This window comes from Colletotrichum aenigma (genome assembly GCF_013390185.1).
Source record: "Colletotrichum aenigma strain Cg56 chromosome Unknown KSG_Cg56_contig04, whole genome shotgun sequence".
In the NCBI taxonomy this organism is placed as follows: Eukaryota; Fungi; Ascomycota; class Sordariomycetes; order Glomerellales; family Glomerellaceae; genus Colletotrichum; species Colletotrichum aenigma.
In genome coordinates, this window is record NW_023500910.1 from 6,165,759 (window position 1) to 6,179,821 (window position 14,063).

The window sequence follows — 14,063 nt, forward strand, 5'->3', positions numbered from 1 at the left end:
TTGGTTTATGTGCAATTCTAATTATTCTCATATTATCGGGAGCTTCGGCTCGATGCACGTAAATAAGTCAGGTGCATAAGGTTAAAGAGGTTGATTTCCCTATACACGGCATGCTATCGGGCAGTGCGATGATCGTTATTGATTGCGGTGTAGCGAAGAAGGAGCTTGTCACTGGATTTGCTGTGGCATTTAGGGCTCTGCTCTGTCTACCAAGAACGGCTGCGCTGCAAACCTTAAAAGCGGTAATCAGCGAAATTGTGTCAAGTGGTTTAGCATATATTTGATGTCCTAATTTTGGCAGTAATATTGGAGCAACTATGACTCTGACTTCTGTTATTGCAACCACGCGGCCCACAAAAAAAGCATCGTGCCTTTTGGCAGAAACATGGCCTTGCCGTAGAGCTGAATCGCGTCTTCTCGTTTGGGGCAGGCGGTGTGAGTTAATACTGCAGAAGTCTGGTGTCTGTCGGGCAACGCGACATCCCGCGCGGGCTTGTCTTCAAAGCGTCTGTTTGTGAAAACTCTCTGCAGCTACCGCAGCGCAAGCGATGTTGCTCCCTCAGCGGACGGAAAATATCATCGGCTTCCGGCTCCGCATCAACAGCCCCCGACCACCGAGACCACGCGACTCGCCACCTGCAGGTAGGTTTAAGCTGTGGTCTATTCATTACAACTCGGCGTGCTTAACTTGAAGCGATGACATTGGTTTCGACCTTTATATTTAGGAATACCTTCCCCCCAATACCATTCAGTCCACGGTAGACTCATAACCCAGCCTCGTAGGGCGTGTTTGGTACTCAGTCCGATAACGAAACCGAGGAGCTTTGCCTCGTGATGCCGACCTCCCAAATACTCGTTTCCGCCACCCAGTGCACACATGTGGAAGATGGAAGCTGACAATCCGCTGACTGCGCTTTCGCCGTATTGTGGCTGAGTTTTAGATCTTTAATGAGACTGGAGTCTCGTTCCGCTCGGTAGGTTTAAACACCTGCATGCGCAAAGCTAACTGTCTAAATTTTTTCTTTTTATTTTCTCTTTTTTTTCTTCACGTTTCTGTCCTTCTTTCTTGATCGAAGGTCTAGAACACTTGGCAGGCAGAAGCAGATAGGTGGTATTATCCCGGGAAAGAGTGGACCTTTGAAGTCAGCATGGAACCCACGTGTTCTCAAGTTGAATTAATTGAACGAGTCGATGTGGTTGTAAGAGGCATGATCTCCTAAATTATTTTGTCATTGCGCTATCGGAATAGCGGCAGGTGCACTGTCTTCCGGCCTTTTTAGCCTATTTCGCATGCTATTAAAAGCGGCGAATTCCGATCTTCACAACAAATGGCGTTCACTTATGGCTTCGTTTTCTTTTTCTAGTTCTCGTGAAATGCAGTAAGTTGCCACAGATACACAGCACCTGGTGACGCTGACCTCACAACTCGCAAGCCTGATACTTGAGGACGTGGACAATGAGAGTTCACTTACCTAGTGCTCAGTAAACGTTCCGTTTTATGGCCGTAAACACACATTGATGATCCAACGGAAGTTTGTGCGATGATGTTAACCCCAGTAGTAAGTAACTTTGGAAAAGGCTGGTCGCTCACTAGTAAGAATCATGTCTTTCATGGCTCGCAGACATTGGATCAGGCCAATCACCGAGGTCATGTCTGCAGTGAGCCCCTGGAAGCCTGCAGAGACCTTTTCTGTACTGATGAGCTGGCGCCAAGAGCTTCGAGTACGGAGACGTCAGCAACATCACGTGAGCCAGGCTTCCAGGGATACCAATTGCGGTTTTGTTGGGCAGCTGAAGGCACAGCCTTGTTCTTCGACTTCCCACATTCATGGCTGCCTTGAAGCGAGCGTCGCTGTTTTTCCTCTTCTTTCAATGTCCGCGATCTGGAAGAACTTGGCTCAAGCGATTCCCTTACCAAGTTGCCGATCACTTTCTCTTCTATGCCGATGAATGAGAGTCAGCACACGAGCGCTCATTTGTCAATTTTCGGGACTTTGAAAGATGCCTCGCTCCAAGAGATTGCGCTGCGACGATCCAGAATGGACACGACGTAAGACTGCAATCGCGATGATGTACGTGGTCGACCGCCTATCTCAGGAAAAGATCAGAGACAAGCTTAAAGAAGATGGATTTCTCGTAACGTGAGTTTACTACCCGGTGTGTCTCAATTTTGATCTATGCTAATATTCTCCAGAAAATCGGAACTTGAGGCCCAACTGCGCTTCTGGAATATTCGGAAAAACGCGAGTGCGGATGTCTGGCGATACACTGATCACAGGATTCTGAAGAGAGGGCAAGAAGGCAAATCCAGCGTGGTATACTGTACATGTAACCGCAAAAAGGTCTCATGCAACACACTCAAGAAGGAGCGGAGTCGGTATCAACCAGATACGTTGACCATGTACATGACAGGTGTGTACCGTTGATCCTAGGTCGATTACTTCGCAAGCGAATCGTTGACCTGCCCTCCGCAGCTGTGAGTCCAAAGACCCCCGAGGGCATGGAAATCTGGATCCGCACGCCAACTCCCGCACCTATGCAACTGATGTGGGCTCACACACTTCCGTGGATAAGATTTCAAAACAACGTGTTGCCAAGTGAATTAGACTCAGACCGTACAAGTATTTTTAGCTAACCATGACGAGGCATGATTTTGCATTTGACAAATCAGATAATCGATAATGAACTCCAAAACCCCAGCAGCCAAGCGGAATTAAACTTCTCTCCTTTGCACCGGCAATTCAATGGACAGCCATTTGGGAATGCCTCTGATTTCGCTGTCAACGTCGCTTCCATAATGCCCGAGAGAGAAGACAACGAAATCGCCCACAGCGCGCAGCTCATCGTCCAAGGAGCAACCGACCAAGCCTTCAATGAACACATTCAGCTTATCTTGTATTGTCTCTCGAACAATATGTAAGAAACAAGCTGGAAAGACGACTCTCCCTGGCTTGCGGTGGTAACCCTTATCGAACGCTCTGGCCCGACGAACCAACCACTTGATCTCGCGCAAGAAAATGACATAACCGTCACATCCATCGTTGAAAATCTATTCAAACTTTGCATCGAGTTCAACGCTGCAAGCAGTCCTTTTGGGTTTCCGGCACATGCAAGCAACTCAAGGATAGTCTCATGGCTTCTCAAGTCAGGTCAAGACCCAGATTTGGAGGTAAAAATAATGGATGAACTTTGGTCGCCACTTCAACTTGCGACGGTGGATCCTAATTTCGAACTCTTCGTGGAGCTCCTCGACGCCAGTGCTGATCCAGACAAATATACTACAGACTACGGAGCACCTCTGCTCATGCTATTGATAGAAGAGCCGGACTCGTACGTGGGAATGATACCAGAACAGCGCGAGGTCTTCAAAGCCATCGTTCTGCGGTTGTTAGAGGCAGGTGCCCTGCTCAATGAAGGAACGTCTGATGAAGAGCCTTCTGCGCTCATGTTGGCCGTCTGCTTGGATCTCCAGATAGCAGACGCACTCATTCAACATGGCGCAAAAGTCGAACATCGGACCAAATGTGATGACTTCCGAAGAGCAGGGTGCCAATTTATCAGAACACAAAGCGTCCTGGGATTCGCAATGTACCACAGCGACGAAGAACAGGCCATGAGGTGTCTTCGACATTTGATTGGCCATCTTCATCGGTCATATCCATCGATTCCTGTCGCTAATCTTTTGGCTGACGACGTTGTTTGTCTTGCTGCCTACTTTGGCTTCAAAGAGGTCGTTAAATACTGGTGTGGTTCCCAGAACACCCAAAAAGATGTCCTGTTCTCTGCTCTCTGTGCTGCATCGTTCAGCGGGTTTCGGGAGACCTGCAAATTGCTTCTCCAGTATAGTGCACCCACCAGAGGTCCAGAGCGGCTTGGAGCTATTCCCTCACCACTCCACTTCGCAGCATTAGGAGACCATTATGCGGTCATCGAGCTTCTGTGTGAACATGAAGCTGACGTGAATGCCGAGTTCGAGGCCGATCTGGCTTGGGATCATACAACAAATTACACGTGGAACCGCGTCATATGCATTTTCACCCTCACATTAAATCAAAAGTGGCGCATACTCAACATGGGTTCCCTTCATATAAATCCCCTAGGCGCAGTAATTATTGGGGCTAATGAACGGACACCCGCATCATTTGAGACTTTGATTCAACTCGGAGCGAAGCTGCCAATCTGGGCTCTCTACTACGGCGCTAGCTTACCTCAACATCCTGGGTTTGTTCACTCTGCTGCTAAACAGGGTGGTAACTTGAGCTGGCGTGGGCCAGACGGAGGAACGCCATTACAAAGAGCTTTGCAATTATTTACCATGACTGAGAGGCCAATGAGAGCCTGGGAAGATCGCAGATTTGACAAACATGATTGTTTGGCGGTCATAAGTTCACTGGTCGATGCCGGTGCAGAAACGGCCGGTAACGAGGCTGAGCTCACAGTTCTCCTGGAAACCTGGAGTCATCCTGATGAGGTCTCGCTGCTAGCCTCGCGTAAGGTTTCCCGACGTAAGGCATGCAGTCTATCGATATTGGCTGCGATCTTCCTCACAAGATCCATTCCCAGGATAGAGCGGGCTTTAGCGAGTTGCCTCGGCGCCTACGACCCTGGCGCTCTCTGTGCTGGCGTTATGCTTATCATCTCGTCTGGCTCAACAGTAGCTCTTGAGCAACTCATCGCCAATCGCCCAGAAGCCTTCCATGGACACGAATAAGAAGGCATAGCCTTGGGTCTTGCAGCCTGGCACAGCCGAGTAGACATACTAGACATTCTTCTTCGGAAGATACGAAGCTCGACTACAGCTTTCCTTCCTGCTTCGGAGTATCCTGAAATTATTCCTGGTTTTGATGAAATAGAAGCAAACATTTCCGAGTCATCTGATGGGGGGATTCCATTTTGGTATCGAGAGCCTGCGTCCAAAAGCAAGTTTCTACGTGGTTCGCCGTTGATTTTCTCTTTCTGGTCTCAAGAGTGCCTGGATAAACTCTTGGAAAACGATTTTAACCCTGACCGGCTCACGCTTTCCATCCTCGTCTTTCATGGGAAAGTTGATCTAATCGAAAGGTTAGCTCCCAGAATGTGGGACGATGGCCGTGGCTCAGAAATTCCAGGTCCCTTATACTGATCACTTGAAAGAAGAGAGCGGAAAATGACGGAAGTTCTGTTGAAAGCTGGCCTGAGCCCGAATGAGTTCAACGGACTGGTCTCACGCGGACGCAGCCCGCTTTAAAGGGCGGTTGAGGATGGAAATCTAGAGATGATAGACCTCCTGCTTGAATGCGGTGCAGATGTCAACGCTCCCGCAGCGCATGACGGCGGAGCCATGGCACTGCAACTTGCGGCCATTCAAGGTCTTCTTGGTATTGCAAGGCGTCTGATTGATCTGGGGGCCAATGTCAATGCTCCACGTGCCGACCAGTACGGTAGAACGGCCTTGGAGGGTGCTGCTGAACACGGACGATTAGACATGAACCACCTTCTTCTTGACTGTGGAGCTAGTGTCGTTGGAGACGGATTTTTACAATATCTCAAGGCTATCAGATTTGGAAAAATCGAAAAACATGCGGTGGTGGCAAACTTCCTGAAGAATCATCGAGAATGGTCCAGCTTCGATCACGAAACGTGGGGGTCGCTCATTGCACTTGACAAGAAACGTCTGGAAAAGCTGGGGTCTTTGGAAGAGTTCATAGACGGCTCAGCCAACTCAGAGGAAACCGAAATCCCATCGTCCAACCATGGGGATGGTGATAGCCCAGAGGAAGTGGTATGGCTCGATGATGATTCTGTCTATGGGCACGATAGTACTTGGGAAGGATCTTTTGCTGAAGGGAGGATTAGACCAACCGAAGCCACACCTGGGGACGAAAGCCTTGGACAACTTGAGGAGTTATCGGAAGCGGTGCTTGCTGGCATCGACCATGACAGCATGATTGTGGAGGATCAAATGTTTTCTTACATATATGATGGCACAGCGTGGAATCAGCGACTCGGACACGCAGAGAATGAGGTTCAAACTTCATGGACTTCGGCCCCATCGAAGCTGTCCCTGGCGTCCACACGATGAGGGGCTTTCAAAGCACAGACTTCAACACTCAGCCGGAGTTGAATCAGCAGCTTGCAACTGCAAATCAAGATCTTCAAGCTGCCTGGGAAGCTCTGTCGATGGGAGGGGTTGGTTATGAGATGAGAATGGAGAAGCAAAGATTCCCCGACATGATTGTTGACTCGGCATGGGATCAACAATTTGGAATAACAGATTGGAACGGCCCTCATTCTGGGCTTGGTACCGAGATGTAAAGTGGAGTTTGTTATGAAATATTCGACGGAGACATGGATTGGGTCGAGACACAAGATCATAATAATCGGTAGTGCCATAGATTGGTCATAACCAATAGTTGATTTTCATGGTGCTACCACATAGAACACGGCATTCATTTAATATCTATGCTCATTGAAATGTGATAAACCCTTGAAGCTTGTCTGCTAACTCGATTGCGTTATCGCCGCTATCGCACATCGCCTGTGTAATACAATCAGACATCAAATCAAACGTCCTAGCCCCCATTAAATGCTACCGAAAGCATCAGTCTCCATAAAGTGTTCTTGTTTCAACCACGTTGAACAATTAACAGGCACCATCCTTCTCCCCAGGGCCGCTGTAATTCTGGCAAGGCGTCTTCGCATCAGTGCAGACATTGACCAGTGTCGCCTTGTCGCCGTTGGCCTTGGTGATTCCGACAACCTCGCCACCGTTGTAAGCGGTCACGCCCTCGACATAGACCTCACGGGCACACTGCTGGCACTAGAAGAAAACCACTCAGCGTTTTCTCAAGATAGGGAATTTGGGGGTTGCTCTTACCGTTCCGCAGGATCGGTAAACTTTACCATAGTCCTCGGCGTAGAAGTTGATGATCTGCGAGCATGTTCATGTTAGAATGTACCGCGAATGTTTGGATAGAAGCGATGACTAACGTTGACCTTGCCGCAGCCGTTGTGCTGGATGATCTTGTCAGATGCGTAGTACGCACCGCCGCCAATGATCCAAGTCTCGTCTCCGACCTGGTCCTCTTTCTGTGGTATTGTCAGCTAATTCCGATAACATCAAACACCTTGACTATATGCTCGAGTAACACTTACAATTGAGATGGCATCCTCACACACGTCCTCGAACCAGACAAACTCGATGGTGCATCCACCTCCGAGACAGTAGACACCTTCACCGGCAGTCTTGCCGATGATGACGTTTCTCAGGGTTGCGCCCTTCTCGAGGACGAAAGCTGTATCGGACTCGCCTGTTCACATCTTCATCAGCCTGGCTGGATCAATTGAGATGAAATTCAACAGAACTCGTACCGCCTTCCTGTTGCTCTCTGCAAGAGGTGGGGTTCCGATCATACTTGGCCCACCCTCCGTCGAAGACTTCGCCCGACTTGACGTAGATCGGCTCAGAGATCTGTCTGTTCTCCGTCGGAGTAGGAAGCCCGCCCTCGTAACCCAGGCACGCAAAGGTAGTTGGTAGAGCACCGAGAATGGCGGCGACAATGACTTTGTTGAACATTTTTGCAGACAGAAAGTGACGGATGAATGATTAGTCTTGCTTGGTTCTCACAATCCGAATCAACGGCGGTTCAAAGAGAAGATATATATACAATTCAAGATCCATTTGAGTACCTGTAACGTGGATTTCCGGTAAATCCTGATTGGAACGCTTGAAATGGCTGACAATCAAGCTAGGTCCATTGTTGAGATACCATCAGCCAAGGCCGTGGGCATTGTGCACATGGATCTGTAAGTCGTGGAAATACTCATTCATAATTAAAACAAGTCTGGGCCAACATCTGACCTTCTCCCTGCAGTAATGAGCATCTCCAGGAACCGGCACTCGTTGGCGCAGAATTCCTGCCCGATCATCCATGCATCCTCGTCAACTGTCGATACCCCTGATTCAAGATGTGAGTCCCACCAATGAAGTTATTATGGAACTGCAAGGGATGCGAGCGGGAGTTGAAATGGGATGCGAAGTCCGAAGTACAGCGGCATTTGATGTGAAAGGATGCATGTGCATTGCATGCGTGTTGTCGATCATTTACTTGCAGAGGACGGCAATGTGACTGGATTGCCAAGTCTGGAGAACTGGGGGGGGATACCAAGTCGGCTCGGGTGCCGTGACGGGCTCGGCGGTCTGTGATGTAAGCAGAGCCTCATTCATCTAATACCGAACTCTCATGGCTTTATGAAATTCATCTACGACTTTGGTGCATTGATGAACACTTCGACATTGGCAACAGTTAGAGCAGTCAATGCCTTGTAGATGTAAGCACTGCAACTCACTCACTTCACGCTGGCACACACTTATTGTCGCTCGGACTGTGAGGCCATTCGTTGTAATGAGGAACAGTGTGTCATGCAGGAAACATGTGCACTAAGACAAGTAATCTGTTTATCCAGATCCATCTTGACGAGCCACCGACGTGTTGTACGCCATCTCCAAATCCCCGTTATCCAAGCCCCGGAACCCCATTGTCGACCTTCCCGATTCGGCATGGGCAATCTACTATCGTCGCGGCAGAAATTGGCCGGCCCCACACTTATCGTCTCCGGACTCGGGGACCCGACACAATCTTTTTTTCTCCGGCCAATTTGACAACCTCAAAACTCTAACAACTCTAGCTCAAGACTCACATACTCTCGCGGCGGCCTAAACACCGCGATCGCGCCGCTCATTCAAGATGAACACCTCAACCTTCGACGCGTTCATCACCCATGAACAGTCCCACGTCCACATAACGCCCCCGGCCAAGGTCGCCGGTGCCGGCGGCGGCGGCGGCGCGTCTCTCCTTCACGTCGACTCTCACCGGAGCCGCCCGGAGTCAATCCACATGCACCAACTCCCAAAGCACACCCCCACCTCGCACCCCGCAGCCCTCGAGTCGAACCGCACCTCGGAGCACGAAGCCTTCGCCCGCGACGAAGCCGGCGCCGAGTCCGCAGAGCCCGAGCAGAGCGTGCTGTCCCCGTACATGAACCGCTGGCGCTTCCTCGCGGCGTGTCTCATGAACATGGGCAACGGCATCAACGACGGCGCGCCGGGTGCGCTCATCCCCTACATGGAGAAGTACGTCCCATTCCCATCCCCCTTCCCCTGCATCTCACCACCGTGACCACCACTCCCCTCGCAACCGCGACTCACCTTCACGCCCACCTTAGATACTACAATATAGGCTACGCCGTCGTCTCCCTCATCTTCGTCGGCAACGCCCTCGGCTTCATCACCGCCGCCTTCTTCGTCGACGCCCTGCGCGCCCGCCTCTCCCGCGCCCACCTCATGATCGCCGCCCAAACCTGCCTCCTCGCCGCCTACATCCCCCTCGTCACCGGCGCCCCCTTCCCCGTCATCGTCCTTTCCTTCTTCCTCCTCGGCTTCGGCATGGCCACAAACCTCACCCTCAACACCCTCTTCTGCGGCTCCCTCCGCAACGGCACCACCGCCCTCGGCGCCCTCCACGGCGCCTACGGCCTCGGCGGCACCGTCGGCCCCGTCCTCGCCACCGCCATGGTCTCCTCCATCGGCTGGCACCTCTGGTTCCGGTTCTACCTCATTCCCATGGGCCTCGCCGCCTTCAGCCTGCTCTTCTCCGCGTGGTCCTTCGCCAGCTACGAGACCGACAACCCCGAAGGCGAGCAGCAGCACGACCCCCAGCAGCAGCAACAACAGAGCGTCAAGGCTCGGTTGGCAAGCATGTTCCACGCCCTCCGCGCACGCCTCGTCTTCCTCGGCGCCCTCTTCGTCTTCGCCTACCAGGGCGCCGAGGTCTCCATCTCGGGCTGGGTCATCTCCTTCCTCGTCGACGTGCGCGACGTCGCCAACCCGCAGGCCGTCGGCTACGTCACCGCCGGCTTCTGGGCCGGCATCACCGTCGGCCGCTTCCTCCTCTCGGGCCTCGGCCAGAAGGTCGGCGAGAAGCGCTTCGTCTACGTCATGACGCTCGGCGCGGCGTGTTTCCAGCTGCTTGTGTGGTTCGTGCCGAATATCGTGGGTAATGCTGTCAGTCTTGCTATCGTGGGATTGCTGCTGGGCCCGATCTATCCCTGCGCGGCGACGGTGTTTTTGAGGGGCATGCCTAGCCGCAGCCGGACGAGCGGGATTGCGATTATCACGGCGTTTGGGAGCAGTGGTGGCGCACTGGCGCCGTTTACGACGGGTATGATTGCGCAGGCGAGCGGGACGTGGGTGCTGCACCCGATTGCGCTGGCGCTTTTTGCGGCTATGGTTGGGTGTTGGTTCTTCCTGTCTTCGAGGTCCAAGAGGGAGGATTAAGTGGCGATGGAAGAAAAGGTAATATTATGGGTGAATAAGATCCGGTGAGGTTACTTACACTAGGGCGTAGACGACAAGACGTGTAATCCCATTGTTTACATAAAGAGAGGAGAATGGACTGGGGCAACGTGCTTTAAAGGCAGTAATGCGGTAATCGAATGTCGAAGCTTGCACTGATAACCTGTCACAAAACTCACAAATGGCCACTTGAAAACAGTTTTCATATCAACATGAATTAAATATTGAGTACATACGCTAAACCCTGCCCCAGTAAACGCCTGATCTCATTCCTTCTTTCATTAATATGCCACCTGGGTGCTCAACTCATCCAACTCGCGAGCCCAAACACGATGCTGAGAGATGACAAAGAAGAATTGCTCGAGGAATCCCTGGCTGTTCTTCGCAATGGTGAACACATCCTTGAAGCTCTCGGGTTGGATGTTCTTCATGGTGACGACACCGTAGCTTTCCTCAACGTTGCTGTCGCTCGAAACAGCAATGCTGGGGACGTTGATGGTGGCGTTGACAAAGTCAACAGCCTCGCCCGTGGCGGCGATGGCCTTGAGGTGACCGAAAGCCTCGCGGATCCAGTGCTGGGCGCGGCCGTTCTTGGACAGAGTCTTGATCGAGTCTTCTCCGCCAGGGACGAAAATAGCATCGACCATGGTAGATCTGAAACCTTCAAGATGGTGGTCAGGCTTGACACCCTGGCCAGGCGTCTTGGAGGCACCAGCAGGGTAGATCTCGGAGCGGCGGGTGCCGATGACCATGGGGACACCCTGGGCGGCGGCTACCGCAGACTTCATGGTTGAGAAGGCAAGCGGGTCGTAACCATCAGCAATAATGATGGCGACACGGCGGGTCTTGATGGTGGGGTTCTCGGGCAGGTATTCCAGCTGGCTGAGACCCTTGGCCTTCTTGCCGTGGTTCTGCTTGCCGGCCTGCTCGGGGGCCTTACCACCAACCATGTCGGCTACAGCTTGCGCCAGACCGAGGTCGATGTCGGCAAGGCGTTGGGACATGCGCTCGTAGACGATGGGGTCTTCGCAGTGATCCAGCTCGAACGCGAAAGCGTTGATGACGTGCGACTTCTCAATCGGCGACAGACTGTTGAAGAACAGCTGAGCTTGCGAGAAGTGCTCCTTGAACTTGGCACTCTTCGTCCTCTGCTTCATACCTTCTACCTTCTGGGCAAACTCGACGTAGGCGTTGGCGGCCTTGGAATGGTTTGCGGGAGGTGTGGCCTCGAAGCGGTTAGGCCAGTAATTGGGGCCCTTTGAGATGGTGTGTCGCATGGCTCCGTCACGGTTCATGTTCATGACGGGGCATACGGGCTTGTTGATGGGAAGCTCCTCCCAGTTGATACCGAGACGTGAGATTTGGGTATCGAAATAAGAAAAGTTGCGGCCCTGGAGGAGAGGGTCGTCGGAGAACCCGATGCCAGGAACCACGTGGCTGGTGCAGAAAGCGACCTGCTCGGTCTGGGTGAAGTACTCGTCGGGGTTGCGGTTGAGCTCCAATTCTCCAATGTAGCGGATGGGAACGAGCTCCTCGGGCCAGACCTTGGTGGCGTCGAGAATGTCAAAGTCGAAGTCGTGCTCCTTGGACTCGGGCAGAACCTGGATACCAAACTTCCACTTGGGGAACGCGCCATTCTCAATGGCTTCAGCCAGATCCTTGCGGTGGAAATCGGGGTCCTGTCCAGCCAGCTTGAGAGCCTCGTCCCAAACGAGCGAGTGCACGCCAAGCTCGGGTGTAAAGTGGAACTTGACAAAGTGACGCTCGCCCTTGTCGTTGGTGAGGGTATAGGTGTTGACACCGAAGCCCTGCATCATGCGGAATGACCGGGGAATGGTGCGGTCAGACATGGCCCACATGAACATGTGCGTGGCCTCGGTGTGCAGGTACTGGAAGTCCCAGAAGTTGTCGTGAGCAGACTGGGCTTGAGGAAACTCGAGCTGTGGCTCGGGCTTGCCCGCGTGAATGACATCCGGAAACTTCATCGCGTCTTGGATGAAGAAGACTGGGATGTTGTTGCCAACCATGTCCCAGTTGCCCTCCTTGGTGTAAAACTTGATCGCGAAGCCTCGCACGTCTCGGACGGTGTCGGCGCTGCCACGGCTACCGAGGACGGTGGAAAACCGGAGGAAAACAGGAGTCTCCCGTGAGGTATCGGTAAGGACGCCTGCATTCGTCACATCGCCAGCGCTCTCAAAGAGGCGGAAGGTACCAAAGGCGCCGGCACCTCTGGCGTGGACGACTCGCTCAGGGATTCTCTCGTGGTCGAAGCGGTGGATCTGGACGCTTGTTAGCTATGTTCAACCTTCGTTGGACATCTTTTCTGACCTTTTCCCTAGCAATTGGGTCTTCGAGGAGCATAGGACCGGTCTTGTCGTTGGTGGTGACTCTCAACCAGTCGTCGGTGTTGTTGACCTTGGCGCCAAAGTCGGTGGTCATCTGTGCCTTGGGGCCATGCTCGACCGTGTTCTCGGCGAGCTGAGCCTGCTTTGCGTCGCCCATGATTGCGTTCTCGGCCTTCTTGAGGGTGTCTGATACAATTGATGCCATTTCTGGTGCACTAGGAAAAAGCAGAGTAGAATGAGAGAGACGAAGAAATCCTAGGAGAAGAAGAATACGGGTTCAAGTAGTACCACAACGACAACAGTGCTTTACAAAACAAGTCTTGCCATTGGGCCGTTCAGCTCATCCATGTCTGCAGATTGGCAGCTCGAGCGTTTCAACAAGCCTGACGTCAATTGTGTGCTCACGGTGAGGCAAGGGCAGCGACAGCTCCCCAATTTGGAGGGGCCGTGCCTGCTCCATTGGCGGGACCCCAGCCCATGTGCCACGGCATTTGGACCGGGGAAGCACAGAAAAGCAGAATTGGGAGGCACTGGGGCGGTTGAGATCAAAAAAGGGCAGCTTCATCGTGATTTCGCCATGTTGATGTCAGAGCTTCGCGAAGGTGGATGCGTGTGGCTCAGGCGTAGAAAAAGCTCCGCTGCACCGTTTTGGCCACCGTTTTTCCGCCCTGCGAGCGGAGCTCAGGTCCGGATGTGACAGTGGATCTGGTGGAGCAGCAAGAGGCTCTGCTCTCAGGAGCTGGCCAATGCACGTATCCCTGTCACGGGAATACAGCGGGTCTCTGACGGAACGGGAATGACGGAAGAAAAGGAACGTACCGATCTGTCTGTCACGATTGATTGGCGATTGATTGCCTCCTCGATGAACTGCCCCGCAGCACGTGGCCCAAGCTTCCGTTCCCCGCTGCAGCATTTTTACGAATTGCTCGAGCCCCATTCGACGATTAATTCAGCACCCATGAAAGAGTGAGATCATGGGCCGGTAATCATCACGATGCCACGCCTTCGGGCCGCTCGTCCTGGCCCTGAACGGTCCATCTCCTCGGGACACTACCTCGAGTGGCTCCAAAGTGCGGCATTCGCCCGGCAATGTCGTTGCAGCAGATCGTCACCAGCCATGGAACATTGCAGCAAGGTCTGTCCATCTGGCAGCTTGACATGGGAATGACCGAGTTCGACGCAATTTTGACAATTGGTCTGGGTGCTCTAAATGTCAAGCAACCTTCGCCTTTCAGCTCTCTAGAATTCTGAATTAAATCATCAAGCCGAACAAATCAATCGCCATTTGAAAGCAGTCGCACCTCCCCAGTATCCGCACCTTCCCGCAGTTCCCACTTTGGCGTTGTGCAGCTTCAGTTTAGGTGAGCATCGACGTCATCGACTCG

At 52.5% G+C, this 14,063-nt stretch overlaps 3 protein-coding genes across 3 annotated transcripts; 1 reads left to right on the top strand and 2 right to left on the bottom strand.

Moving 5' to 3' along the window:
• Positions 1-6,622: 6,622 nt before the first annotated feature.
• On the bottom strand, positions 6,623-7,555 carry plyF-4 (putative pectate lyase F; the record flags this gene model as incomplete). Its single annotated transcript, XM_037322737.1, has 5 exons — positions 6,623-6,799; positions 6,857-6,910; positions 6,970-7,068; positions 7,135-7,289; positions 7,351-7,555. 5 exons carry the CDS (start codon positions 7,553-7,555, stop codon positions 6,623-6,625), a joined length of 690 nt encoding a protein of 229 aa, XP_037179991.1.
• Positions 7,556-8,726: 1,171 nt separating this feature from the next.
• On the top strand, positions 8,727-10,315 carry CGCA056_v007490 (Bypass of stop codon protein 6; the record flags this gene model as incomplete). Its single annotated transcript, XM_037322738.1, has 2 exons — positions 8,727-9,112; positions 9,205-10,315. The coding sequence occupies 2 exons, from the start codon at positions 8,727-8,729 to the stop codon at positions 10,313-10,315; spliced, it is 1,497 nt and encodes a 498-aa protein (XP_037179045.1).
• A 299-nt stretch (positions 10,316-10,614) lies between these two features.
• cat-1 (Catalase-1) lies at positions 10,615-12,883 on the bottom strand (the record flags this gene model as incomplete). Its single annotated transcript, XM_037322739.1, has 2 exons — positions 10,615-12,612; positions 12,662-12,883. The coding sequence occupies 2 exons, from the start codon at positions 12,881-12,883 to the stop codon at positions 10,615-10,617; spliced, it is 2,220 nt and encodes a 739-aa protein (XP_037179044.1).
• Positions 12,884-14,063: the final 1,180 nt, after the last annotated feature.